This window comes from Aptenodytes patagonicus, chromosome 5 (genome assembly GCF_965638725.1).
Source record: "Aptenodytes patagonicus chromosome 5, bAptPat1.pri.cur, whole genome shotgun sequence".
NCBI classification, from domain to species: domain Eukaryota; kingdom Metazoa; phylum Chordata; class Aves; order Sphenisciformes; family Spheniscidae; genus Aptenodytes; species Aptenodytes patagonicus.
The window spans coordinates 80896919-80924698 of NC_134953.1; the positions used below are offsets into that span (position 1 = coordinate 80896919).

Here is a 27780-nt window from a genome sequence, read left to right on the forward strand (position 1 = left end):
CATATAGAGGCAAAAAAAAAAGAAAACACCCATTTTTTTCTGTTATCAATCAAGGGAAAGCAGAGAAGGAAAGGAAATGAGCAGCAAAAAAAAGAGAAAGAAAAAGAAACTCGAGCAAAAGAGCAAGCGCTATTATTTTTAGAACAGGCAGCCGCTTCTGACAGTTCACCTAAGGTAGTTTTATATTTCTCCGTAGGACTCGAATTCATTCCTCTCAAGACTTCTGTATTGATCCTCATTCTTTGCAGAGTTCCTGACCTTCCTCCTTTCCTGTCCCAGCCCAGCTGGTATGCTTTCATACGGCATGGCTAGCTTCTCAGCGCTTGCATTTTACATTTCAGCAGAGATACCCTTAACATACTTAAATCTACTCATTTATACCGTAGCAACTGAACTGGTTAGACATAGTCTGTAGATCTGTTTGGCTGGGGATTTTTTAATAGAAGATGTTATCCATTGAAATAAAAAGTCAGGTTGATTTTGCCACAACTATGAAAGTCTCAGAAATAAAAGTTGTGGTCTCTCTAGTGCTGCCATTCCTCACTTCTGTGTATCCCACTTTTCTTTTTTAATTTAAAAAAAAATTTTGGAGTGTTTGTGTCAACATTTTTAACAACTTATATGCTAGATACAGAAATTATTATTAGTGGAAATTTTCTTTCAAGTAAAATTGTAAAATTTCAAAATTTTCAGTTCGATGTCCAGCTCAGAGCCCAGACTCTGAAATCTCCAACTCCTTCACGAGCTACAATTTCTGTCCTCTTCAAAGCACGACTGGAAACTGCCTGACCCCCCCCTTTCACAGTCTGTTCCCGTTCACGCTCTACAAGGGACGCTGCTGCACATCCTGTGCCTCGCTGTCCCCATCACCATCTGAGAGCCCATCTGCCTGCCTTATGCCTCTGAGCGTGGAGGAGAAGATCCCGGAGGCTGCCTGAGGACAGCACGGCCGCGGGGCTCCCCGGGGCAGCGGGACCTGGATGCGAACTGTGCCTGCGGGAGTCAGGAGGCAGAAGGAGCTCTTGCTGGTACTAACAGATAAGAGCGGCCACAAAGAAATCCAAAGGAAGTGGCCAGGCGCTCTGAGACGGGGAGGACAGAGGGAAGGAGGAGGCTTGCTTTCTAAAAACTGCATTTTCTGTGGAATGGAGGACAAAAAAAATGGAATTTGGGAGTTGCTGATTCCTTCTTTGGCAAAGGGAAGAAAGCGTAGGCCACTGTGGAAATGGCAAGAGGTGCTCTTTCAACGGCTGAGAAATTAAGAAAATATTTTTTTTACTTTCACACTATATGGAGAAGGAAAGCATAGATGTGTTTTGAAGCATGGTAGAGGAAGTGAAAACAAGAGCTGTCTGTGGAGACACCGCAGGGAAGAGCAGAAAATAATTACTGCAGAGGAAAAATCTTCAATAAGATATATGTTAAGTTATATTAGTTGTGCTAGGGTCTTTCGTGAACCGCCGTTAGCATGTTCCTGTTCTTGTATTCCGCTCCTCCCTCTAGTCCTATTCATTTTCTGATTTTTTTTTCCCCCTTCTTTTTCCATTGCTCCTCATCCTCTTTCTTTGTAAGCGAGCTTATTATTAACAATCGATTTTCTTCTTGACATGTAACTGTTCAATGGTTACCTGTCAGACTTCTCCATCCTTTGGGCAGCCTTACCTTTTCAGGTAGCTGGTATAATGTGCATAATGCGTAGTTAAATGTAAGTGATGGATCTAATGACTCACAAGGCAATTTCAGTGTCATTTGAGAAAAATGTCATGAAGAGCATTTCTTGACAGTCCCTAGGGAGCATCCGCCCGATCTCAACTAGTTTGAGCTACCCCCAGGGAAAAGACAAGGAATTCCTTTTTCTTTTTTCCATCATTTTGAAATGACAGCCCAGCTAAATAAATAAAGAGTATGAAGTAAATCACGTCCTTAAATGTGTCTGATACTGAAAGTCAGTAAGAGTCGCCTGTATTTGTCCAAGGGGGAGCTTATTTCCGGCCACATTTCTTTAGGTATTTCCGACATCAATTTTAGTAGTTAGGATTTGTAAAAAGAAAAGCTGTGTAAAAGAAAAGAGTGTTAGAAGTGTGTCTGGATTATTTTAATCCTTAGGGAAAACACTTTTGCTCCTATTTAAAAACACCTCTGCAGTGCTGCCATATAAACATTACCGTGCACAGCTGCCTCCAGCCTGCCCACTGGGAGCGAAACCTTCCTGCCTGCTTTTATTGCCCAACATGAATGAGAGGTGAGTGAGACTTTCAAAATTCACTCACTTTGTAAAAATTTTAAGTGTTAGTTACTAATTCAGAGAAGGAAATGTATTGTCTCAAAAAAATCGCGTTACCTATCTTCAACTGGACTAAATGAGTAAAATGGCAGTAGGCTGACTTATACTGGCTGAGGATCAGGCTGTGGTTTTCAAAATGACATGTCCTCCTAATTAATAAAGGAGAGCTAAGTTTACACTGCCTAAATTGAACCTGTGCCCAAACACATCTCTTTCTCCGCCACTTAATGTTCACAGACCGCGATCGCGTGTCTGAGGCTTTGTGGGTAGAGGACTGGGTTTGCTGCGTGTTTTGTGTTAGGTCTGGTGGCTTGGTTCTTTTTTTTCAGTTCCTGAGTGCATGTAGCCTTTTTGTTCTCCTTTGACATTGAAACTGTGTTTTGCTTTAGTCTGAACACGTAGGAACAACCAACCTGATCTGCATAAAACATTTGTGTCACCTTTCCCTCCTGAAATTAGTATTCCTCAAAACAAACCAATATGTTTATATTGCATATAACATCCTAACTGTGACAGCCAAAAATTGACTACAGTAGGCACACCATTTGAAGCTGATTATATTAATTGCTATTCAGGTCATAGCTTAGATTAATTATTGTGTTTGTGTAGGATGTTCGTTAAGAGGTTTCCTGATTGCTGTTCAGAAGATTGATTACTTGTTACATTTACCTTGTGGCTTCTGTGGGGAAAACATCTTTTAGGCTTCAACATTTGCAAACATACTGAGGCCAGGCAGGGCCACTGAAAGGTGAGGGTACCTACACCTGCCACATCGAGAAGCCACGACATACGTCTGCATTAATACCAAGCTAGAAATTAGAAAATGCATAAAACAGACATTTATTTTAAAGTGCCTGAGTCTAGAGATAGTAACGTAGCCTTAGGCATTGATGTACCTCTCTCGTAATTACAGTAAGGGAAAAGAAATTAAAAAGCATACAGAAAAATGCCAGTTGGCAGATTTGTGTAGATGAGGCAAATGATTTACAAAAGAGCCCGCCTGAATCCTTGCTGTACCTGTCATGCAATTTGCAAAAATCCAAGTTTCCATGCCTTGAATCTCGTCATTTGACAACAGAGTGACCCAGGCTTTGCAGGCAAACGCAATGAATTGCTTGACACTTCTCCTAGAAATTGGCTGGTTTGAGGCAGAAGTGGGAATATGAGGCTTCCTGTGGAAAAAAGCACAATGTTCCAGTTAGTATCTGGAAAATTTTACAGGTATTTTTAGGCACATTAGCTTTAAAGGAATTCAAGAATAAATTCAAGTATAAGTCAGATTAGGGGACATCCTTGGACCTGGTGAAGGATAAAGGCAAATGTGAACCATTAGATTTTCTTTTATCTATCTCCTGTAGCCCTCTTGAAATATGTTAATTAACCAGATGGACTCTCAGTCCATATTTCCTGACCTGTTCTTCTCTTTCTTGTCCAAACAACAAACACATGATCATAAACAGCTGTTTACAACAACAAAAGTATGAGGTACTGAAAAGAAGGCAAAAAAAAAAGTAAAACAAATAAATCATAGCAATCATAGTTGCTCTAAATATTTTTTAAAGATTGCCTTGAAATACAGTGCTTAAATAATAATAGAAGTAAAGTATAAGATTATGTATAACTTTGCAACAGACATGAAGTTTGTCTTTGTTCATTCGTATAATTCACTTTTCTTTCTTTACTTCTATTGGGGGGTTAATAAAGCAGAAAAAAAAATTGAAATGTTTACTTTAAAATTCAGAAAAATCACTAGAGCCTGATAGAAGGTCTTGGCGAGCATTCCAGATGGTAGTATTGCCAACAGGAGCTGTGTTTCCTACGAGTTTTCCTAGTGGAGCCAGTAGCAGCTCCAGTCAGAAAGGGTTTAGAGGTCCTGAGTATATGAGGACCCTTTTCTTTTTAGCGGTTATGCTGAGATAAACTGTCAAGTAGAGGGTACTATGTGTGGTGACGATGGATATGACACAATAGCTCCAAACAGATAGTTAACATGAATTAATTTTGACCTGCCACTAAGTCCTGCAAACAAAATTCTGTGCAGTGATACCTGTCTTAATGCAGTGATTAGTGCATGCCCACACACTGGTCCATCCAGTAAGTAAAGTGATATTAAACTGTGAGATCTTTCCCTCACTTGAAAAAAACATTTTAGAGGCACCAGAGACTTATTTGTCAAACTCTGTGGGAGACTTACCTGCTAGAGTTGCCTAATGCTGGAGAAATACAGTATCAGTGAACCAGACCACCAGTTTATTTTTCAGTGGAAATGTATAAATCTTCCTTAGTGCATTTGCCGTATCTCATACTTCTCCATATTCTCATGCATTTAGTTTTTAAAACGGCATGTTAAGTGAAATTACTTAACATTGCAAGCCATAAAAGTAAATTATGGTCAAGTTCCATGAAGAGCCCGCTTCTGATTCACAAACATATACTTTTTATAAGAGCATCTTTAGACTTTTGGGGAAAAGAGGGGAGGAAAAAGAGGACTTACAAAGTTGCACTTCTGGCTGTTCTGCATGAGAAGTTTTTGTCCTGGTCTTTACCGCTTGTTTTGCCATTTAGCATAATGTCCGCTAAGATGGAGGAATGAGAGGAAATTAGGCAGTAGGGAAAATTACTTAATGGTAATCCACTTTTTTGTAATCTAGCACTTTTCCATCCCATTTTCTTTACCCATCTTAAGACAGTGACCTTTTATTTTCTTATGCTTTTCTTCTTGTGTGCAACATTGTAGATAGGCTGCTGCCTTCAGACCGGACACCCAATTCTTTGCCTCATACACAGCAAAATGAAGGTGTGATTTTATGTGCATTAGCGTAGTTACGCTATTTGGACTGTGTTAGCACATATTAAACAAAAGGTAGGAATGAGGAGCCAAGACCTCTCGGAACTCCAGGTAATGTGTGATCCTATTACCCTACACTTTCAGTGCTAATGTTACCAACACAGGATAGAGTCTCACTGGCATAGATGGGCGTTTTTGTGTTGTAGTTATTCCCTGATTTTCCCATGTGAGCATATCCACTGTGCTAGGACTAAGGATGGGTGAAATGCCGTGCATTTTGTTGCTGATTATAACGGTTGCCCTTCTGAGGGCGTTAGCTCCTGGAATAAAGAATTTGGGACCGTGACTAAAATAGTGACTGTGGGCATGATTGGTCCGAGACAGAGTTACGAGGAGAGACTGGCACAAGTACTTTTTGCTGTAATATCATGTTCTAGGAAAAGGACAGGAACCGTAGCCAAATACCTGAGAAAACCGGGAAGAGGGCTGAAAGGGAGAAGGGGGGAAAATGTACTTTTTAGCCAGAACCTTGCCGGGAAAGATGCTCAGCCCAGTGAATAAGTAAACTGCCCCTGGGTGGTTCGCTCATAACGCCTGGCAAGTGGGACCTTCTGCATGCTCATAGCAAATAAGTAGGACTGCATTAGCAGCATACCTTCTCCATCATCAATTTTCAAGAGGAACCAGCAGGACTCCCAGTATCGCCTTACTATTTAGGAAAGAAAGAGCTGGCTGTGGCTTCCTGGCTTTTATATTCAGAGGAATGATCCGAAATAATGGAGGATTAAGGAGGAGGAAAACAGTAACAAAAAGAAGTTGTCATTTTTAAACTTCAGTGGTTTTTTGCCTTTTTTTCCTGACGACCTCAGTTCTTCGCACTCCTCCTTTCCCGTTTCATACCATTATCACCTCTCTATTTCAGTTTTATCCGGTGTTGCCAACAGTTATCACTAACTTGTTTCAAGATTTAGTTGTACTCTTTTTTTTTTTTCTCCCCCCCCCCCCGTGACTTTCTTTTCCGACTGCTTTCTTGACCAAGCACACACCCCGAAGCCTACCTGTAGAAGTGCAGGAGCAAGGACTGCCGTGCCCCAGGGCTGGATTCCTGTAGGCAGGCACTCCCCTGACGCTCTGGTCACTGATCCCATTTATACGGCATCACATGTGGTTCACACAATCAGCTCTCAGATAGAGTTGCGGTGACTTCAGGGAGGCTGGTCTGAGGAGTAAAGGCTCTCAGCTGTGAATAAAGAATTCGCATTTTATTCTCTGGCCAGAAGGTTTGCAACAGCATGTGTCAGTAAACGCTTCCTGTGAAAAGTGTTGCCTGCGTGCTGCTCCTCTGTCCCTGAAACTTTCCACTCCTGAAGCAGTTAACCATTCTGTGGCACTCTGACAAGTAAAAATCCCAGCAATGGTACCAGCAGCAGTTGTGGTTGGTCAGGGAACCAAAACGTAATTCAGTTTACACATATTTGAGTGTCAAAATCTTCAGTCTTAATGCATTTTTCAGAGAAAATTGATTTTAATTAAAGACACTGCAGGAAAACCTAATACATGTTTGAGGATTTAATTTCCTAATTTTTTTGTCTACTGCAGCTTTAACGAAGTCACGAAAGTTATTCCCACTTTATCCTGACTTACACAGATTTCCCATAACATTTCATTAAAGACGAGAATGTAAGCAATATAGCCCAGATTTTAACTAGGTTTTCACAGCACTAAAGAGTAAATGTCTATTTTTCCAGAGATTTTATTCAGCCACTGTTGGTACCATGCAGGAGGCTAAAGATGATCTCCCCTCAAGCTCTGGAGTAGTTTAGGGATGTAGCACAGAATCTACTTGGTATGTAACTTCTTCTGCATTACGTCATGTAAGAGTGGAAAAAACATGAGTTTCCTCTAAAACTGAAAAAGCAACTGTACTGAAAGAAGGGAATTGTATTGTCCTTACAAGTACTTGGTTTGTCTTGGAACATTGCAAAAATTAAGTAAGCCTTCCCCAGCCCTTCTTACTCATCTGCCCTACTAAAGATTCAAAACCCAAAACAAATCCTTCATGCAGCCTTCTCGCCATTGACTTGACTTATACTGCGGCTGCCCTTTAAAGAAGTATTTTAAAAATACAAAGCATGAAACCGCTAAGGAGACTTCAGTCTGGGGTGCTTCTTTTATGGATGGATGGCATATTTTCTTACAAGATCACTCTCACATTTAATTATTATTCTTGGTATTTCACCAGTTCAGAAAAGTTTCGTTTCCAAAGTCTAGCGTACGCATGCGTCATTACTGCCTATTCTGCTAACGCCATGCAGGCAGCGTGCGGCAGCCTGCGCTCGAAGCAGCAGGTCTATTTGCAGAACATTCTGTCCATTCGTAATTTAATTAAACTCACTTGGTGAATTATTTTAAATGTCATACTTCATAATTGGTGGGGTTTTTTAAAATGCAGATATAATAGGGAATAATTAATTTTACGTGAAGGCCAGTAATAAAATAATTCCAAACAATAAAACACAGTGGGAGAGAAGTCTTCATCTGAGATGGCTGAGGGGTACGTCGCTTATCGCAATAACGTCATTCTTCTAACCTTTACAATTATTCATCATTAAGAGACTGATTTCACTCACAGTATCCCTCATTGAACACAGTGGGTCCCTTCATTATTATTTTTTTTCCTACTATTTCTTGTGGGAGAATTTCGCCTTATAGACTCTTGCTGCTGTTTATGTAATTCAGTGTCTTGGAGCAAATCTGCTTCAATTTAAATCCATGCAAAGACTCCCACAGTCTTTAGTGGGAGTCAAGAGGGACACGTGAAGGACCTGTCCGTCCCAAATGCCAGAGTGACAGCACCAAGCACATATAAGGCCTAACCTCCTTCTTATTCTTTGCACTGCTTCCTGAGCTTTTCCTACTCCTGATTTACTCAGGAGTGTAGGATGTGGCTGTTCTGCATCCCCTTCTCCAAGGCACAGCAACAAGCGAACACCTGAGCTTTGCTAAGACCAGCGCATGACAACGTGTCATTGTAACGGTGACAAAAGAGCGGCTGGCCGTCAACAAAATAATAAAACTGACAAGCAGGTGTATCGAAATGCTGTCAAGATGGGGAATGCCTCCCGGCAGAGGTTGTCTTCATCCCTGTTTGGGCAGTGCCCCTCAGCAGGCTGTGGGCTCGGGCCACTCAGTGACAGGCTACTGCACTACCAATGTGTAAACAAATAGCAATAATGAATACATTCAACAGCCCGGCAGAAAGCTTTTTTTTCTTTCTCTGTTTAGCTTAGACCATTATATTAATCTTGTTAATGTAACTGAACTATAAACATTTTACGCAGACCCGTGGTATTCAACACAGTTGTGTTCTTGGACCACAAGGTAGGTTGAAAATGGGCTGGCGGTCTCCTCAGCTGCGAACAGCAATGAAGAGCAGGATGAGAAACACTGAGTTTAGAACCCGTCTTTGACATACAATATGCTTTCTAATGGCAAACGTGGGCTATCCAGTACAAAATCAGAATTTGAGCACCATTACTGCATAACTTATCCTAAACTCTTCTGCAGGATGATGAGCTTCGTTATTGTATAAAAGCTAGTCAGAACCTCCACAAATCCACCTTTTCAGTCAGTTTATCTCTTGTAGTTACATCAGCCCGTGCCTGACTTTGCCCTGCTAGCCTAGACTCAGCTAATAAAGCCATGCATTTGTCAGTGGTATTGAAAAAAACAAAATCCCATTCATGATGGTGACTGACAAACATCAAACATCTTAAATGAAGGTGCCCTGAAGGACTTATAGCCTGCGGTGTAATTTAATTAAGATATCAAAGTGATAGCAATTATATCATCTATGGCAGCTATTCTATTCTAAAGCATTTCTTTAATCAACAAAAGGTGATACCTGAGAAGGCAAGCACTGCTATGAAACACGCTTGCCTTGCACTCAGAGAAGCAAAATTACTCTTCAGATTTACTCGAGTCACACCATTTGTTTTACTGCCTTTTTATCTGCCTTCAGGTGGGGCTGTGGCCACTGCGGGGACCTCACCCTCAGCCCTGCCCCATCTCCAAGCTCCGGGAGCAGAGCGGTGACTTTTAGTTTTTCTCACTCAAAAACTAGTGCAAGTGACTTTGCTGCACTGACACTGGGGGAGAGCAGCTGACGGCAAAGCAGGCCAGCTTCGGAGAACCACGATGTACAAGGAGCTAAAAGCTGCTGGGAAGTGACAGGATGACCTGGGACCTCATAAGTACCGGGATACCTCCCGGAGCTTTTATTCAATTGCTATTCAGGTTTTATTCAGTAAGAGCATCTGTTGGTTTCAGTGAATTCTTGACTAGGAATTAAATTAATTGAATCTCAGGATAGGCTTTGCCTCATCGAAAGGAACTTCAGAGAATTTAAATAAAGCCGTAAAGTCCTAATATAATATTTTCTGTGGCATAAGGTTATTTTATAACATAATAAATATTTAAATATCTCTTCATATATTCAACATACAGTTTAAAATGGTTTTCTTCTTATGTGCTTGCAGATAAAAAAAACCAAAAACAAAAACAGAAGTTCCTATTTTTGAGCATCATATCCAAAATTTTGGCATCAGCCAAGTTTCCAGTCATCCACATGTATACAGGCAGTTTCTCCAGTTTGGGGGAGTACAGGTCCCTACAAGAAAATGCTAAGTCAGAGTTAAAGCTGTTTGTAAACTTCTACGTGTATATATATTGTTGTAAGTTTCCAACTCTTACATCTGCAAAATAATGTTTACAAAATTAAGTCTAGAAAAGCAGTCTAAGAAATATTGGAGCTTTAGAAAGGAACTTTACTGGGCATAATGTCAGATGGAGGAATTGATTTTATAATCTAAAGCTAGTCAGTACTGTGTTCCAAAATATATACAGATAAGTATAGAGATATAGGTAGTGAGTCACAAATGTTTGCAAGGAGGCAAGAGATAAACAGCAGATTTTTTTTAAATAGCTTCTATGACAAAGACAAGTACCTCTCAGCTTGCTCGTCGAATAAATTACACTAATAAATCATTTAAAATAACCTTAGTATGTCACTATGAGTTGTTAAAATCGAAGATAACTTAACAGGCGTGCTTTCTTCTTATGTACATTTTAATTATTGGCCAACTTTTTGAATTTGCAAGTACCCACGTAAAGTATTATTTAGCTAATGCATTCAAATGCTATATAACAAAATCCACAAAAATAATCTCAAATCCATTCAAAATTATTTAGAGCCCTATATTGACTTATCAGCTAAAATTTAGAGTTATTTTCCATTGATTTCACTGCAGCGCTTTCAGTAAATGCCAAATCAAAAATTAGGAGAAATGAAAATTCAGAAATCTAAGGGCATAAATCTTTTGAAGCTGCTTTTTCTTTTCTTTTTTTTTATTTTTGCATTAACATATCACAGATGGCCATGTTGAACAGGGTGATTTTGTATGCTGTCCAAAGGCATTGTTATAAGCAGAGCTATGCCACTTCTTATCCTTAAAACACTTTATTAGGGCTTGAAGATACTCAGATGGTATATGCTAAGTGTTTCTATATAAAAAAATGTAAATGCTGCGTACCTTTAAAGAAGGAGGCATATGGCTTTGGTTTGTAGCATAGCGCAGCCCTAAATTCTGTGTCGGAGGAAAGAATACCTCACCTTCTCTGAGGTCTTTTATTTTTGCACCCTTAGAAATAGTGATTCATTTTATAGACGGCTATTTTTCATTCTAATAAGTGCACTTCATATAGCTCCTTTAGTACAAACTGGGACCTAAAACTCCCTTTAAAGATAAATGCTGAACGGCACTAGATTGTTTAAATTACAGAGTAACTGTAGGAATACACGGAGGCATATCTATCATTGTGGCAAGGCAACTTCACGCCTCTCTGGCTTCGGGTGCTGCCTTACCCAGCCACAAGAGCGTCTTACAGCAGAAGCCCCTCCAAGGGGTAGGGAGCTGATGTTGCCGTCGTGCCCCTCACCGAGGCAGCTGGAGACGGAGCTGGGCTGTCCCGGTACGCTCCTGCCCCTGGGCATCCCTGACCTCTGGGCTGCGCAGCCAGGATACTGGCGGCCGGTGCAAGGTTTTGACCTTTCCCATACCACTGCAAGAAGCAGAGTCTGTTGGAAGGTAGTCCTACAGTCAACCGGCAAGTCATTAAACAGCATTTTTGCTCAAAAATGGCTGAACAGCTAGACGGGCTGGGATAAGGAAATGTAATTTTTCAGATTTCAAATGGCAGCAGTTAATTGCATTACTTTATCCAAGGTGTTTCTCTTTATCACATCTTCTGTAAGACAAGCCTGTGATGGCTAGAACTGATAGGGAACATAATATGCTGTAATTTATTACTTCCCAGGGTGGTACAGTGTGCAGTGGAAAGGAGCGTACTTAGAGCTTCTGTTATCAACTTACTCTGTAATAGATTGAAATGTACTAGGATAAAAGGAATCCCTGTCCTTAAACCTTACCTTCAAGCATCCCAGCAGGCAATTGTAGAAAGTCTATTTTTTTCCACTATAGAAAAATTACATTCAGTCTCTCCTTGTGAGAAACTTCCCCACCTAATGCTTACCAAAAGCCAAATATTTTTTAGGGTGTATCCATTCTGCAATGTTCATGAGTTACAATTGTCTCATCCTGGCATATGCACCCAGACTTAATCTCGGTAGAGGGTTAACAGCACAGATAAAGAATTGGCAGCACAACATCCATGTAGGCAAACAGCATCGAAATGCCGAGCATCACTACACGGCCCAGGCTGCCCTGTTCTTACTAACAGGGTTGCCTAAGCTAGCCCAATTAATGTGCCAATGACTCCTTCTTGTTACAGTGGAGGCATGCAGAGGTTCAAAGTGGAACCTCGTATTGCAGCAGTCTTACCACAGCTCTATGGTGAAAGAAGCCTCTTCATCTCCAGATTTGAATTACTTTACAATCAACTCAGTAAGCAAGTTTGGCTCGGTTCAAGGGAGTTGCTTGCATGCTACACGTCTGATGCGTTAACTGAAAGTTTGACATATGTTATCATAAGCCTTCCTTGCACTTAGAGATGCTCTTGTTTTATTTCAGGTAGAAGATTCTCATTCAGACTTGGGAGGTACTCCGTGTCATTTGGGACAGTAACTGAGACCATGAAGTATTTTGGGGGACTGGTTTTATCCCCAGTTCCCATTACTCTGAGTCTCCCACCTGAGGCAGCAGAGCCCGAGAGGCAGCGGCAGGGATCGTGCAGGCATTACGACCCTGCCCTCTGCATGGGACAGATGAGCATTTGCTTTCCTTCCCCCTGCCCCGCCATCCAGCCAGTTGAGATTCTCCAAATTTCAACATGCTGTGATGAAATAAGCTTTGAAAATGACAGGTTGTTAGGAGTCACTGCAACCACATACCGTACCTGAACTGTAAGTTTGCAGATAACAGTCTTAGTACAAATTATTTTAGGGAATGACTGTGTATTTTTCGGAGCTGTGCAGTTATTTTTTATTATGGATACAGGCAATAAAGGAAATTACGTGACAATCTCCAGCACAGAACTGAACAAATTACCAGTTTATCACAAAGTTTGCAACCCTTCCTCAAAAGATACTGTATGGTTTTTTGATTGAATTACTTATATTGGTGCAGTATCCTAATGTGGATTTGATGAGTGTCTTCGTTCTCTTTCAAAGCACTATGCGCTATAATCTGAATGTGCAGAGACATCAGACAATTCATTGTGAATACTAATAAGACATCCCTTCACTGTATAATAAAATTCAACATTTAAATTTGTTTCTATAACAATTCCACATTATGTAGGTATACACTGTGATTCATTAAAAATACTTATTTTATCATCCTGACAAACACAAATGAAGGGAAAACAATGTAGCCCACCTTTTAAGAGAAATGAGGTGAAATTCGATTTCACTTACAATTGTCATTTTTGTTTATGTTCCTTTTCATTCTCCCTTTAAGTGGTTTACATACATGCAAGGGTCCTCTGAGCCTGGGAATTCTGTAACAAAAAATGATCAAATACAACAGAAATGAATGCAGATTCTGTGGCAATAGTAAGACAGATTTTTTTTTATATATTAAAAGCGGTGTTTCTGCATAACATAAGCAATTCTAATTGTGGTGTTTGACATTCAGTGTTAATCCACCGGCTCTAAAGCTTATTAAAAATGGCAGTAGACACATTGGTAATACAGGAGCAGGTCAGGAATTGTCAAAAACAATACCGACATTAAGAATCAGAAACAAAATTGTGGTTATTGTAGAAATACCATTTTGCATGAAATCCACAGGCACGGAATCAATAACACTGGAGCGGGATGAATAGTGCCTACAGATGCAGACAGTCCCAGAAGCGCAGTTGAGACATCCCCAACAAGAAAATAATTTCTTCCATCTCTTTTATTTGTTGCCTGCTCTGCAGTTTCTTTTCTCTATGGCATTAGCCATAGAATTAATGCAAAGACAAAAAAAAATTTCTCTTTGAAAAAAAGGCCTGTGGGGCCGAGGCAAAGGGTCTGTTCCTGGCTTAGCCTCCACTTGTCTGAGCGCTGCTTACTTCAGCACTCTGTCTAATCTCCCCCAGCTGGAACTTTGAGGGCAGCTGAACATACCTGCTTGTAAGTCATTTGGAGATTTACAGCTAAAAAGTAATATGCAAAACATTACATAAACATGGATTGATAAAGTTTTCTTAGAGCTTTAAGTGACACAGTTTTGCTGTCCTTATCCATAGCAAGTACACTACGTTACTACATCCTATTACATGGGTAGCCTATTGAAACTGGTGTGATAGTATGCGAAATAAGGGACTACCAGAGTTGGGGAGGAAGACAACCTGCCTTGGCTTAGCAAAGCTGTCTACTTTCAACGATAACGAAGTAAAAGATTGTTCAGATTTGGGGAATTAGCTTTATTGAATTGCACTCGGCGTTTGTCTCATTGTGATGATTAGTAAAACATCAACTTATTATTTTGGTAATGCTCTCATGAATATACACATTACTTGGTGTAGCCTGTATAGGTATTTGATTAGACCATCTCTTCTAAGAAGATTACTTTCTTTTGGAAGAAATAAAGCAAAATTTGAGATACCTTTTTTCTAACTATGTTTTGCATCACATTTGACAGGAGTTATTTAACTATTGCTACTACTTAGGAATCCTCTCTAGCAGTCTTAACAGTCTCCCACAGAGGAAGCAGGAATGACCCCAGGAAAACTATTAAAGCTGACAGTGGTTTGTCACAGGCAACCATTAATGAATACCGTGGAGGATTTGGTATCCTTCTGCTCATTGTCTTGCCATAATTCATACTCGATATCCCACAGATTATGCAGAATGACTGTCTGTTGTAGCTGCACATTTAGGCAAGCAGATAGCATCTTTTGAGTTGGTGGAAATTACAAGCCAGAAATAAATAGTAAGATCTGTTTCCTGAGGGTGAATACTTAAACAAGGACTCCGTCTTTACACAGCCAGTTAGGTTTGGGGTTTGGTTTTGTTATTTCCCCTTTTAATTTCCTAGTACAGGAGTTACGTGTTTCGGTGCATGAAAATAGTTTTGTATAAACTTTCAGTCAATCAGAACAGCTTGATACAGTTCGTTTTGGTATCTCAATCTTCATCGTGACAGTTTGCCAGTATTCAGAGTAAAATGTAAAACCTACAATCACAATGAGATAACATAACATACCTTCCATCAAACTCAGCTGTACTTCCCAGGTGTAGCATACTCTACAGTTCCACTTTTAGGAAAGAATAAAATTTTCAGATGAAGCAAAGAAAAAAATCTGAAGCATGCTAACACATATGTGTACATATAGAGAAAAAAAAATACTTCCTGTAGAAAAAACAGAATTCTTCATACCTGAATTTAGATTGTAGAGATTGCAACAGAAATACCCTCAGTGCAGACCCCAGTAGCATTGCAGGTGCTATGTTTACATCTGTAGGAAAGGAAATAATCTGAATTTGTTGTCCTAAATCCTGCCCTTTGTAAGCATAAAATCATAATGATGCCTTGGGGTGACATATGTAGTGAAAGTCATTTTGTTGGGACAGAACTGGTTGTGCCCAAGTCCAATACATATTTACGCCCCCAGAATAGTCTTTTACAGCATAAATAACACTTGCACATACAAGTAGCTATTTGTATATGTAAATGACCTTTTAACAGATAAGCGTGAGTATGACAGCACAGGCATAATTCAGCTCTTGGTTCACAATTTAGGGTGCATTTTCATGTTGCCCTTAAGCCAGTCAGTCTATCTGCTCTGCTTTGCTTCCGTCCCCAGCTATTGCATCCCTTCTGGCAGTATCAGCACTCATCTGGCCAAGCAGTACATCAGATCAGAGACTTGATTCAGTGGAAAACTAAGACTGGGGAGAAAAGTACTTGCTTTCCAGACGCATCAACCCTCTCACCCAGCTCACCACACAGCAGCATAATTGCTAGGCACAAAGGTGGGATCTCCCAAGTTTGCAGGAAATTTGTCCGTAGAGAGAAGCTGCCAGCTCGGAGGCCAGCAGCTCCTCGGCAGGCATGCACGGGGAGGCGAGCGGGGAGAGGGCTGAGCAAGCAGCACACTGCTAGATTGCAGACTGATGCTTGCTTGAGGCAGGGCTGAGCCCACAACAAAGGTGCAGCTCTGAAGGAAAGAGATTTTTCCAGTGGATCCACTGGAAGTTGCTGGACTGGAAAGAAAAGTGGCACAATGGGATTTCTTAAATTTTTTTCCAATTTTTTCAAGGCCCCCTTCCAAACCCAGAAGAGTTAAATTTGTGCTATTTTAAAGAGTAGCCTCATTATAATTTAGTGTAAAATTAGCTTTATTGACCAGAAGCCCTTGCTCTGTTTTGCTGTGCTATGAGGAAAAGATGGCAAGCAAGCGAGCATCTGCACGGCCCCGGCAGGACGGAAACCCTCTGTGCGTGTCTGCATATGTGCAGCCTTACGCCCACCCTTACACGTGTGGCCTTCAAACCGCCCGTTTGAAACGATATGATACTGTTCTGTAACCGTAATTTGAGCTGCGCTGAATCTGAAAACTCCCAAATTATTAAGCACTAATTATAAAGCATATTACCTATCACGTTGTTCAGTCAGCCAAGCCTAACATGTAACTTGAGCTATTGTATGAACCACACGTGTAAGTGCTGAAGTTGTTTTTACGTACTCCTAGTGGGACGTTAGCATTTCAGACTTCCACTACCTAGTTTGAACCCGCATAGAAGCCAATAATATAGAGGTTAAGTGGATGTCGTTTTAAAAAAGTTTTTTCTTCATATTATTTGCTTTATAGTAACTGCCTGTACTAGTGTGGACTTTTCTTATTACTCTATACTTAAATGCAGTAGGAATAGACAAAAAAGCGTTGCTCGTTTAGGGATAGTTTGTTATTTTGCACTGTACTTTGTATGTATTTTGTATGTGCTTATGTAAGATACTTTTGAAGTTTAAATCAAATACAGCAGTCTTCAGTTCCACTCTAAATATTTGGACACTGTAGAACAGCTGTGTGCTATTAAAAAGCTATGACAGTCTGCTTTGGTGGACAATCAGATAATTCTTGAAGCTATGTTAATGAGCTATGTAGTGTTCTAGACACCTTCCAGACTAAAAAATACCATGGCTAAGAGGAAAAAGAATAGGGGGTTTTGTGCATCTTTCTCAATAAGTAAATAATACATGCAACATGATCATTAAGCTATTTAAGTGGTAGTTTGATGACGGAAGGTTTTAGTCCAGATGTATTAAGAACAGAAGATTTTAAACTGCGGTGTAAGCCCATCCTGTTATATCCAAAATCTTACCATAAGAAGATGTAACTAACCAGTAACAGCTTGGTGCAAAACTGTTTTCACGGTAACTCCCTTTAAAATATGAACATAAAAATCATGAGAATTCTGTCCTTTAATGGAGAGATCCAGACCCATCTAGTTTTCACTTGTCATTACAAAACTGTACATTCATTTTCCAATAACTTCAGAATTTTCAGTTGTGTTTCTACACTGCTCATTTCTAACCTCATGTGAGAGTTAGCATGTGCATGCCTGTGACTGGTTTTTAGGGCTGTGATGAATGGTCTACATAAAGAGCCATCCAAGTAAGATGCATTTACTGAAATTAGCACAGGATAGAGTTGCACTGAGCACTGTTGCAGCTCGTCAGTTAAACACCACTTCAGTGCTCTCTTCTGCTCACTTCACTTGATTTACATAGAAATCAGGTTGAAATTCTTGGCCTGTATCTGAAGGTTGCCAGGACTCGTGGCATCAATACTTTGTATGAGCCTCCACAGATATTACTCAAGAGCTGCCTACCGGGAGGACAAGGAAACCCTTACGGCAGGAGTAGGGGCCGCAGGGGCAGAAGATGGAGCTTCCTTGGGAACCAGTTAGAAAGCTAAGAGCAACCTTTTGCAGAAGCCACAGCCATCACGTCCCACCTGCCTCCACCACTGTTGCAAGGCACATTTCTTCAGTTTGTCTGTGGGCAATAAAAACATAGGACTGGTTACATTTACTTATTTATTCAGTTGTGTGATCTACTAGAAGAGAACCTCCTGCCACTCGCACACATCTCACCCATTGAGAGGAGGCACCAGCCAAGCGCGGCTCACGGTGATCGCCCTGCCCTGCATGGGAGGCTTTGGTGGTCCACCCTCAGCAGCGTGGTGCAGGAGCCCACCCAGACTGCGATGTTCCAGTTTCCTCACACCATGAGCCCTCCTGAAATTCTTCCCAACGCAAAATTTCCATGCTCCCCTGATCTGGTATCCCGTGATCTGATTTCATACTCGGCTAGTATAAATCTGCTCCGCTGTTGCCTAAGGCAACATCGGTCTTGTTTAATATCTTTGTCGATGATCTGGATGAGGGGATTGAGTGCACCCTCGGTAAGTTTGCAGACGACACCAAGTTGGGTGGGAGTGTTGATCTGCTCGAGGGTAGGAAGGCTCTGCAGAGGGACCTGGACAGGCTGGATCGATGGGCCCAGGCCAACTGTATGAGGTTCAACAAGGCCAAGTGCCGGGTCCTGCACTTCGGCCACACCAACCCCATGCAGCGCTACAGGCTTGGGGAAGAGTGGCTGGAAAGCTGCCTGGCGGAAAAGGACCTGGGGGTGCTGGTCGACAGCCGGCTGAACATGAGCCGGCAGTGTGCCCAGGCGGCCAAGAAGGCCAATGGCATCCTGGCCTGTATCAGAAATAGTGTGGCCAGCAGGAGCAGGGAAGTGATCGTGCCCCTGTACTCGGCCCTGGTGAGGCTGCACCTCGAATACTGTGTTCAGTTTTGGGCCCCTCACTACAAGAAGGACGTTGAGGTGCTGGAGCGTGTCCAGAGAAGGGCAACGAGGCTGGTGAGGGGTCTGGAGAACAAGTCTGATGAGGAGCGGCTGAGGGCACTGGGGTTGTTTAGCCTGGAGAAAAGGAGGCTGAGGGGAGACCTCATCGCTCTCTACAACCACCTGAAAGGAGGTTGTAGCGAGGTGGGGTCGGTCTCTTCTCCCAAGTAACGAGCGATAGGACGAGAGGAAACGGCCTCAAGTTGCGGCAGGGGAGGTTTAGATTGGATGTGAGGAAAAATTTCTTTACTGAAAGAGTGGTTAAACATTGGAAGAGGCTGCCCAGGGAAGTGGTGGAGTCCCCATCCCTGGAGGTATTTAAAAGACGTGTAGATGAGGCACTTAGGGACATGGTTTAGTGGACATGGTGGTGTTGGGTTGACGGTTGGACTCGATGATCTTAGAGGTCTTTTCCAACCTCAACGATTCTATGATTCTATCTCCTCACTCATTGCATATCCCTCAGCAAGTGCCAGGGAGCAGCAGGAGCAGAGTCAACCACCACAGGGGCACACATGGGAGCAGAGGAGCTCCCCAGCACCAGCCCTGCCCTCGCCAATGGGCGCCATCCCACATGGCCTGAGCGCAGCCAGGAGGCGCAGACGGTCCATCAGCAGTCCCAGGCACAACGAGTGGACACAGCAGGGTCATCAAGCGAGGCCCGTCAGGAGCAGCAGGAGACAGGGCTGCAACACGGCCCTGAGGCCCACCCGGGAGCAAGGGCCAGACGAAGGCCCCAGCCTGAGCTTAAGCGGGGCCTGGGGCCGGGGGCCCAGGTGGGGCTGGCCGGGGTGGTTCGGGCCTGCCGGGGCCCTCCCCACTCTCACAACACGTTGCTCAGACTTTTTGCTATCCACAGATTTCTTTTGTGGACCAAAAATCTGAACACAGTAATTTATAACCACAAAAAAAAAAAAAAAGAAAAAAAAAAAGAAAATTTTTTTTTTTTTTTTTTAGTGTTTCCAGCACCCTGATTCCCCCTGTTGCCACCAAGGTGATGTGATTTCTCAGTTTTGTGATGCTCGCGTTCCCCCTGTGATCGCCACGATAACTGAGACCATCTGTCCACGATAATGGACCAACGTGCCTTTGCGCTGGCTTTCCCTTGCCCAGGGATGACACCTTTCAACTGCAGTGTTTGAGACATCTCCTTTTTTCTACCTCCCCCCTTACAATGGCTCCCATTCTAAATTCGTGGATAGTCCAAAATAATCGGAAAGTGAGCGAGATGAGATCTGTATCAGACCACAAAATGTAAGGTAGACACACCCGAGAGTGTTGTCATTGACAGTAGAAGCTATTCCCGGTTGAGGAGACACACACCCCTCCCATATCTCCCTCACAACTTCCTTGCCGGAGCTCCTGCAGGGTGGCAGGAGAGCTGGAAAAGCAGCTCGGGCAAAAATGCACCGACGTGAGCGGAACACGACGCTGGCGGTCGATACCCTCTGCTGCCCTGTCCAAGGAGCGCTCTCATGGATGGGCTGGCTTCCCCAGGACAAGTGCCAATGTGCTGAGAGAAAGGGATGCTGCGTCCTCTGGGATTTCAGTTTCTCAAACCCAAATATGCATCCAGTGTATAAAGAAACCCAGGTTTTCTTGGAACGTTTGCCGTATTGTTCAGCCAGAGCTCAGCACGATGGGGTCACAGCGTTATGCACCTCATGATATTGCAAAAGCTATAAATAGGAAAGTGATTATCTTGCCAGATACCTGCTGATACAGGAGGAAAACACCAATATTGAGCTTCTGAAATAACAAAACCACACTTGGGTCAGTGCCAAAAGATCTGCCTTAAGGTACCGTTAATGCCAGAACGATCAAGTGGTCAAAATAACATCAGCAAGGTTGCCAAGACAAAGATAGCCTCGGAAGCCTAAAATTAGCAACTAGGAATAAGTAGGCTTTTCCCCCCCAAAAAGTGGGTAGAGATATTTCAGAGGAAACAAAACTCTTGTTTGCCTCATAAAGTAAATTGAAAAGCATTTCCAAAAAGTAACTAAAGTAACTGAAAAGAGAGAATGTTCTGCTAGGAATTAAGTGCCTTTGCCAAATACACCAATACCTTTGGTGCTGCAAATATTAAAATGTTTTCCTATGATACATTTTCAGTTCATAGTATTAGAGAGGCATGATCTAATAATCTGAGAGCTACTCTGAGTGCCAAGAATGCTTTCACGTGACCTACCAAAGGCTTTGGAAGAAACAGTACAATGTAATCAGGGATTGCAGAGTTCATCATGCAAAAGCATTTCTCTCTAATTCTGCATCTATATGTAAATTTGGGATAGGATCCCATACCTCATGGAGGTGTCATGAAGATTAATTAGCTAGGTCTATGTTCCACAAGACAAAGTGCCAGATCTTTAGAGGCTTAAGTATCTTTTTAAAATCTGAATTTTAAGGGCCTGCTTGCACCGAGTTTGTTGCAGGATCAGGGCCGTAATCTGCAATGTACTTTCAAGCGTAAAAGTGCACAAAGTTGTTAAGAATTATTATTTATTTTTGGCCAGTCAGAGTCTCCCTGGTTTAATCTTTTTAAGTCTCCCCAGAAGTTATTGATTTAAACATGTTTTTATTTTCTTTTTGCTGGTTTTGGAGAATGTATATTGTTCAGCCTGCAGCTCAGAGTTCAAAGTGGTTGTCTGGCCACCCAGATGCCTCTCACTTGGGAGCTCTGTGAAAAAGCATCAAATCTTCCACTGAGATTTTTAGCACTTTTTCTTTCTTAACTTAAATCACTTTAACTTAAAATGCTGTCACTGCAGTGATGAACGGCTATTGATGGTAAAATGTTCTTGTCTACAGCCATCCCTGTCTTCATCACAACAATAATTCTGCAGACATTGACCGAGATGCTCTCAAACCAGCTAATGGATGTAGTGAGTTTTATAACATCAGTTACCATGCGACAGATTCGGTGCCTTGCCAATCCTCCACCACACTGACTGTTTGCCCTTAGTAGGGCAATGCCTAATGAGTAGTATCTCCCAATTAATGGTTTCATAATCTGGCTCTGTCATGGTAAACAAGTAATTCCTCGTTAGAAACCACATGCAAAATGTAAGCATTAGGGCAATTGCTGCTATTAGCTATTACTGTCTAATTAGTCATCTACAATGTACAGCACAGTACCAAGAGAACTACTTGTAATGATCTCTTGGAAAGGAAAACAGAAATACTCTATAATTTCCAAAAGTGTGACTTGAATGCAGTAATTTACTGCACAGCCTCACTCCAAACATGAGTCAGGCTGTATTTATTTCTTGTCTTGTGCATCTGAGCTAACTACCTTGAGGCAGCGGTATAAAAATCAGTTGCTGTGACTCGCTTCTTGAAAAATTATTTTGCTGCTTCTTAAAATCTTGGCCTGCTTGACCTCAGCAGCCTTCACCAGTTTGAAAATGCAAGTCATAATCCTCTGTAGGGATTTAGCCAGGTGTCTATTACAGCATGTAATCTGTGATACAGCTTCCAATATTCACGCTGCAGAAAGGTTAAGCCCCCCGTCTTTCTTCCTGAGTAAAAAAGTCCATGAGGTGTTAGTGTGGACAGGAAGCAGATTGAAAGAAGCAACATCTTCAATCAAGCCCTAAGCCTGTGTGGATGCCACTGAGGAGCCATCCTGATGAAAGGCAGGCGGCTTCGCCTGAGCGGCAGCGCTCAAACTTTAAGCCTTGAACAGCGGCTGCAGCACCGCTGCCGGCTCCCCTGCTGACGTTCAGAGGTCATACTACTGCTAGACCTCTGTTTTTAACCAAAATCCTCACTCTAGGGTCACCGTCCCATCCGTCACCGAGTTGTTGGTAAGACACGCTCCTGCCCAGCGGGAACAAGGCCAGCCCCTGCGCCCCGTCCCAGGCAGGGACACTTGCAGAGGACCTCAGACACCACCATAAAAGTTCAAGCTGGCTGGCACGAACAGACGTCACTGTGTGCTAAAACAAACTAAGTCCAGCTAATTGAGGGGAAACCCTGCTGGGACCAGTCAGCCCTAGTCAGCAGCTTCTCAGGTAACTCTGCTTTTTTCCAGCCGGGGCTGAGCGTGACCAAACCGTGTGATACAGCCACGTGCCTTTGCCGTGCCTGCAAAATGGGTACCTCCTCCTAAACCAAAACTTTTAGACTATGTCAGTAGTTCTGGTAATATTTTGAATTCCACGAGCATTCTAAAACAAAATAAATAGCCACTTAGTTTGCCTGCCTGCAAGGAGCTATTCAGTATCAGTCTCCAATTACTGTACAGGAAAATAGTGGGTTTCTTTTAGATGGTCGTGGTGTTGGGAAAGCCTCAGCTACCTTTTACGCTAATTGGCAGTAAAGTGTTCAGAAGTATTTATTAGCGTTTAATTATTTAGAAATCTCCTAATGGCTTAAATATCATTTTGAAAAGTTATAAATATTTTCCACCTTGTCCAGCTGAAGAGCTGCTGCTTGGAAGTCTTAAATGAAGATCTATTTACGGCTGCCTGCTGGTCACAAAATTACTTACCACTGCTAATGCTCCGGTCCTTTAGATGCCCCCAACACAGAATGGGCTTAGTTTTCACAAATTCGGGAAAGTTTCTCTTTGTTGTAGTCATTTTACTAAGATAGAGGTCTTAAAGAGGATTATCACAGAGATCAAGACATTAAAAAACGTAACTAATCCCAGTTAAATTAATCGTTTTCATACTTACATGTACTAAAGGACGTTCATGTAGGGTAAGACCCCTTTACACTGTTTTGGTGACGTAAATATGACTTAACATGCAAATTACATTTAAGATGAATTAGAATCATAGAATCACTGAGGTTGGAAAAGACCTCTAAGATCATCGAGTCCAACCGTCAACCCAACACCACCACCCACTAAACCATGTCCCTAAGTGCCTCACCTACTCATCTTTTAAATACCTCCAGGGATGGGGACTCAACCATTAGAAGCTGTTTAAACCAAGTTGCTGGTAGAGAAAAATGCGAATCTGACTCCAAGCCTCTGAAGCAATAATCACGTTAAATATTTCAAAATTACATCAGTGACTGCCATGTCAGTAGGCAGAGGGGAACTTACCTAAACTCATCATTTCTCTCCCCCTCCCTGTGTTAGAAAAAAAGGACATTTTTTTAATCAGCTTATATCGTCTTAGATTTTTTTTCTCCTAATTTCCTCTCTAGAATACTGAACTTCACACAGGTTATTTTGGTGTCATCAAATCATTCACCTCTTAAAAGAGAATTGCGTGCTATAAAATTAAAAGAATAATTCAATTTATTGGGGAGGATATGCCTGAAGTTAGGATTCTCATTTGCAGTCATGTCCTTACCCCAGGGTTTCAGTGGCAGGTTGTGCCACTGACATGACCGCTGGCAAGAGTTTCAGGTGCGGGACAGCACGGTGATTCTGACCCATTTCTCACTATACTCTGCCATTAATCGGAGTAGCCTCATCCTTCCCAAAAAGCTTTGTGCCCACAGAGATGTGGACTACCATTCAGTAGCAAGCTGATTTTTAGCATTCACTGCACCATTCTTTTAGGTACCTTACTGCTACCAGCTCTCACGATCTCACTGCGTTCGCACTAGCTTGTGTTTTGTTAGAGCCCTGGCTCCCAGCGTTCTCTGATTATATTGGTACCTCAGCTTTTGCTAAAAAGGAAAAGGTGAAAGAAAAAGGGAGCAAAAGAAATCAAGTCTTATATACAGAAAGAAACAATACGTCCCACACAATCTGGGTTACCCGCTGGAAGTCATAAAACATGCCTCCTCCAGCATCCAGGGACTAGCGGATCAGAGCGGCTTTAGTTTTTAACATGAAGAATCACAACAGACTCAGTGGTTGCTTGTGGAGCAGGAAGCCAAAGCCATCCCTCAGCAGTGCTTAATGCACCTGTCTGGCTACCCAGGAGCATTTATTTGCTGGGTTTCAACACCCGTGACCTCCCAGTGAAGTCGCTTTTACCAAAGCAATGACAGAAGCATATACATTAGGGGTACGCAGGCAGCTTCGTGGTGACAGGCACAGAAGTGACCAGATTTTTCCAGTAAACCTTAGAAAGGTGTGATTCACGCAACTCTCAGCATTTTCTGCAAAACTGATATTTACGTATAGTCAAAGGGTCTGGAACCCTTACAGATTTCACAATATGTGTGTTTTCCCTAAGGAAAAGAAAAGGCCTAAGTGAGTTAGCAAATCCTGGCGTTTGTGTCTGATACATTAAATGGATCTTAAATAATAAAAAATTCGGTGTTTTCTCTATTCTGCTTGAAACTTATTTTTGATTTTCACTGTTTTATTCAAAAGGAAGGCATAGAAATAGCAACCGTGAGCTTGAAATCAGAGCTGTAACACGGACTTATTATAGACACATTTTACAGAGTATTTTCAGTTACAGCTGCATGCTTTGAAGCTGTCAGTGTAACAAGCAGTGTGCTGCTTTTCAAATAACCCTTTTTGTTGCCTTGTAGGTTTTTTCCCTAACTTCGAGTCCCAGTGAATCGTTGTCAGTTTTAGCATTCAGCTGTATTAATGGGAAAGAGAGAGAGAAAGAAAATAGTATTTCCCCGTCCAGGTAAGAGGAAGTTGCCAGTGGGGAGGTCAAAGTGAGTGCAGAAGTCCTTTTGCTTGTGTTTCGTGGGGGTATGTCAAAGAGCAGAGCAGTGGCCAGGGTGGAAACTGATGTTTGAAACCCATTTCCCACACTGGATGGCATTGAATCACTTCATTGCCCTGAGGCTTTGAGACGGAGAGAAGCTTAACTGTAATTAAAAGAAAAGGTTGATTATCATACCAGGGCTTGTTCTGTTTTCAGGGTAGGTGAGGGGAACTCTGATTAATGACAATAACAGCTACACTTACGCCCCTATCGAGCACTGCTAGGTGTAGGCATGGGCATCTTTTTCCCCAGCAGTGCTGACCATCGGTGAAAAGAGGCATGGCTTCTTCCACAATCCATATGTAAGGTGGAGGGAAGGATACAGACCAGCGGTTGCTCTCTGGAACAAACACAGAATGAACAAGTAGCAAAATATTAATGTACTGTTGAAAGCTGAAATTAGATAGACGTGATTCAGTGCAGCCTACGGGGTCTGATATCTTGGCAACTGCTGCAAGATATCCCCAATCTGCAGACAAAATAGCCTTTGTGAAGAAGCAGAAGACTGTAGTGTGCAAGTTAATGCATCAAAAGGCGAGGAAGAGAATAATTCACTTTCACCTTGCTACAGAGGACAAGCAGCAGTAAAAGCTGTGCACTGTTGGCAAGCTTTTTTTGTTGCTGTTTTTAACTCAACCCCCAGTTCGGAGCTCCAGCCACCTCGGCAGCGTTCCAGCTGGAGCTGCTGACATCTCCCACCTAATCAAGTGCTGGATTATCTTGTCCTGATAAATTGGAGCTGGTACTTCATGAAAAGTCTTTCCCGAAGTACTTCACTACCCTGTAATAAGATGGCAGATGTCTGAATCAAGCCCCAGAGCTGGCAGAGCACTGTTTTTCTAATGGCTTTTGGTGGCGGGTGTAAATGTTTTAAGGCAAGCCGGTGCTAAGCTGGGAGCACAGTTAAGCATGATAAATTTCACGCCTGGGTGAAAGGAAACTTGCAGGTGTACTGGTTCATACTGAGTACATGTGGGCTGCACTGCTGACCTCAAAACACTTGCCCTAAAAAACACGTCTTTTGTGAACAGAGCTCTTGAGGAACGTACTGGTTTTAAAAAGAAATTCTCTTTGGCTGCTGCATCTTTCTAGGAAGGGTCCGAGTTACTGAGCTATTAGAGACTTGCTTACTGTTCTCGGTCTTTTGTGACTCGATCGCTGGTCTGAGTCATTCAGGGCAAATAAACTCTTTTCTTTCTCTAAAACATACTAAGAAAAATGTTTATGTTACAGAAGCAAGGGTGCTGTATATGTGTGTGTTTGTACACTTACTTCAACAGGTAAAATACCCGGGATAAAGCTCGTTAAGATAACGGGTATTCCTTGCAAGCATTTGTGGTTTCTTTCTTGGTTTCACTCCTGGAGAAAAAGCAGCAGTTCTCCTGTGCCAGACAAGAAACATCTTTATATGTCACAGTCATATATATATATATGACATATACTATACCGTGCCTCCGTGCCTCTTGTAACACTGCTTTGCTTCTTTTCCAGGGGAATCCCTACATGTGCAATAATGAATGTGATGCAAGTACCCAAGAACTGGCTCATCCTCCGGAACTGATGTTCGATCTCGAAGGAAGACATCCCTCCACATTTTGGCAGTCCACGACTTGGAAGGATTATCCAAAGCCTCTTCATGTTAATATTACGCTCTCCTGGAACAAAACCATTGAGCTGACAGATAACATAGTCATCACTTTTGAATCTGGCCGTCCAGACCAAATGATCCTGGAGAAATCGCTCGACTATGGACGAACATGGCAGCCCTACCAGTACTATGCCACGGACTGCTTAGATGCTTTCCACATGGATCCAAAATCAGTGAGGGATTTATCACAGCATACAGTCCTAGAAATCATTTGCACAGAGGAATACTCTACTGGGTACATGACAAATAGTAAAATAATCCACTTTGAAATCAAAGATCGATTTGCTTTTTTTGCTGGACCTCGGCTTCATAACATGGCTTCTCTTTATGGCCAGCTTGACACAACCAAGAAGTTAAGAGATTTCTTTACCGTCACGGATCTGAGGATAAGACTGCTTAGGCCAGCAACTGGAGAAATATATGTAGATGAGCAACACCTGGCACGCTACTTTTATGCAATTTCAGACATAAGGGTATATGGAAGGTAAGAGAATATATACCTTTAGAAACAGGCATGTATGTTTGGTTTTAGAGGTTATTCAAAACCGTTTATGTCCCCAAACACGATGACGTTTTCTGCCGAGACGTGTTCGCTGGAATCGGGCTCAGTTGAAGTCTGTTTCTGGTCATACTGGAAGTTTCTGACTCAGCGACACAAAGTCCCGGGTGTTCGCTGTCACTAGTCTGGGATCTTAAGCCCTAGGTCTCACGAGCAGGATGGTATTAAGAGTTTCGTACGTTGGCTCAGGAATTCACCCTGGCATTAGGACATTTTCTGCTTTTTTACTGTTGGAGCCTCATCTGATGGCAGTTAACTAAAAAGATTCTGTTTTATCGTTTGACTTTTTCAGGCCTTTAACATAAGCTGTGAGTGATACAGCAGCCCTTGCACGGACCCCTCCCACTAGGTCCGGCTGTGAACTGCCTGTGAACAAGGAAGGCGGCAGAGATTAGAGTCCATTCCTTGTACTTTAATTAGCTCTGAAATGCAGTGAAGCCTCAGTAAAACAGAAAAAAGCAACAGTGTTTTGGAGAGACTGATTTGAATACAGCAAAGATGA

At 42.2% G+C, this 27780-nt stretch overlaps 1 protein-coding gene across 7 annotated transcripts in view; it reads left to right on the plus strand.

Moving 5' to 3' along the window:
• The window catches only part of NTNG1 (netrin G1), a 160984-nt gene that overhangs the window by 41916 nt on the left and 91288 nt on the right, over nt 1-27780 (plus strand). For all 7 annotated transcript variants that reach the window (XM_076337935.1, XM_076337933.1, XM_076337929.1 and 4 more), the window contains exon 3: nt 26563-27203. In XM_076337935.1, coding sequence (XP_076194050.1) covers nt 26563-27203 — 641 coding nt within the window. The remainder of the gene's footprint in view (nt 1-26562; nt 27204-27780) is intronic.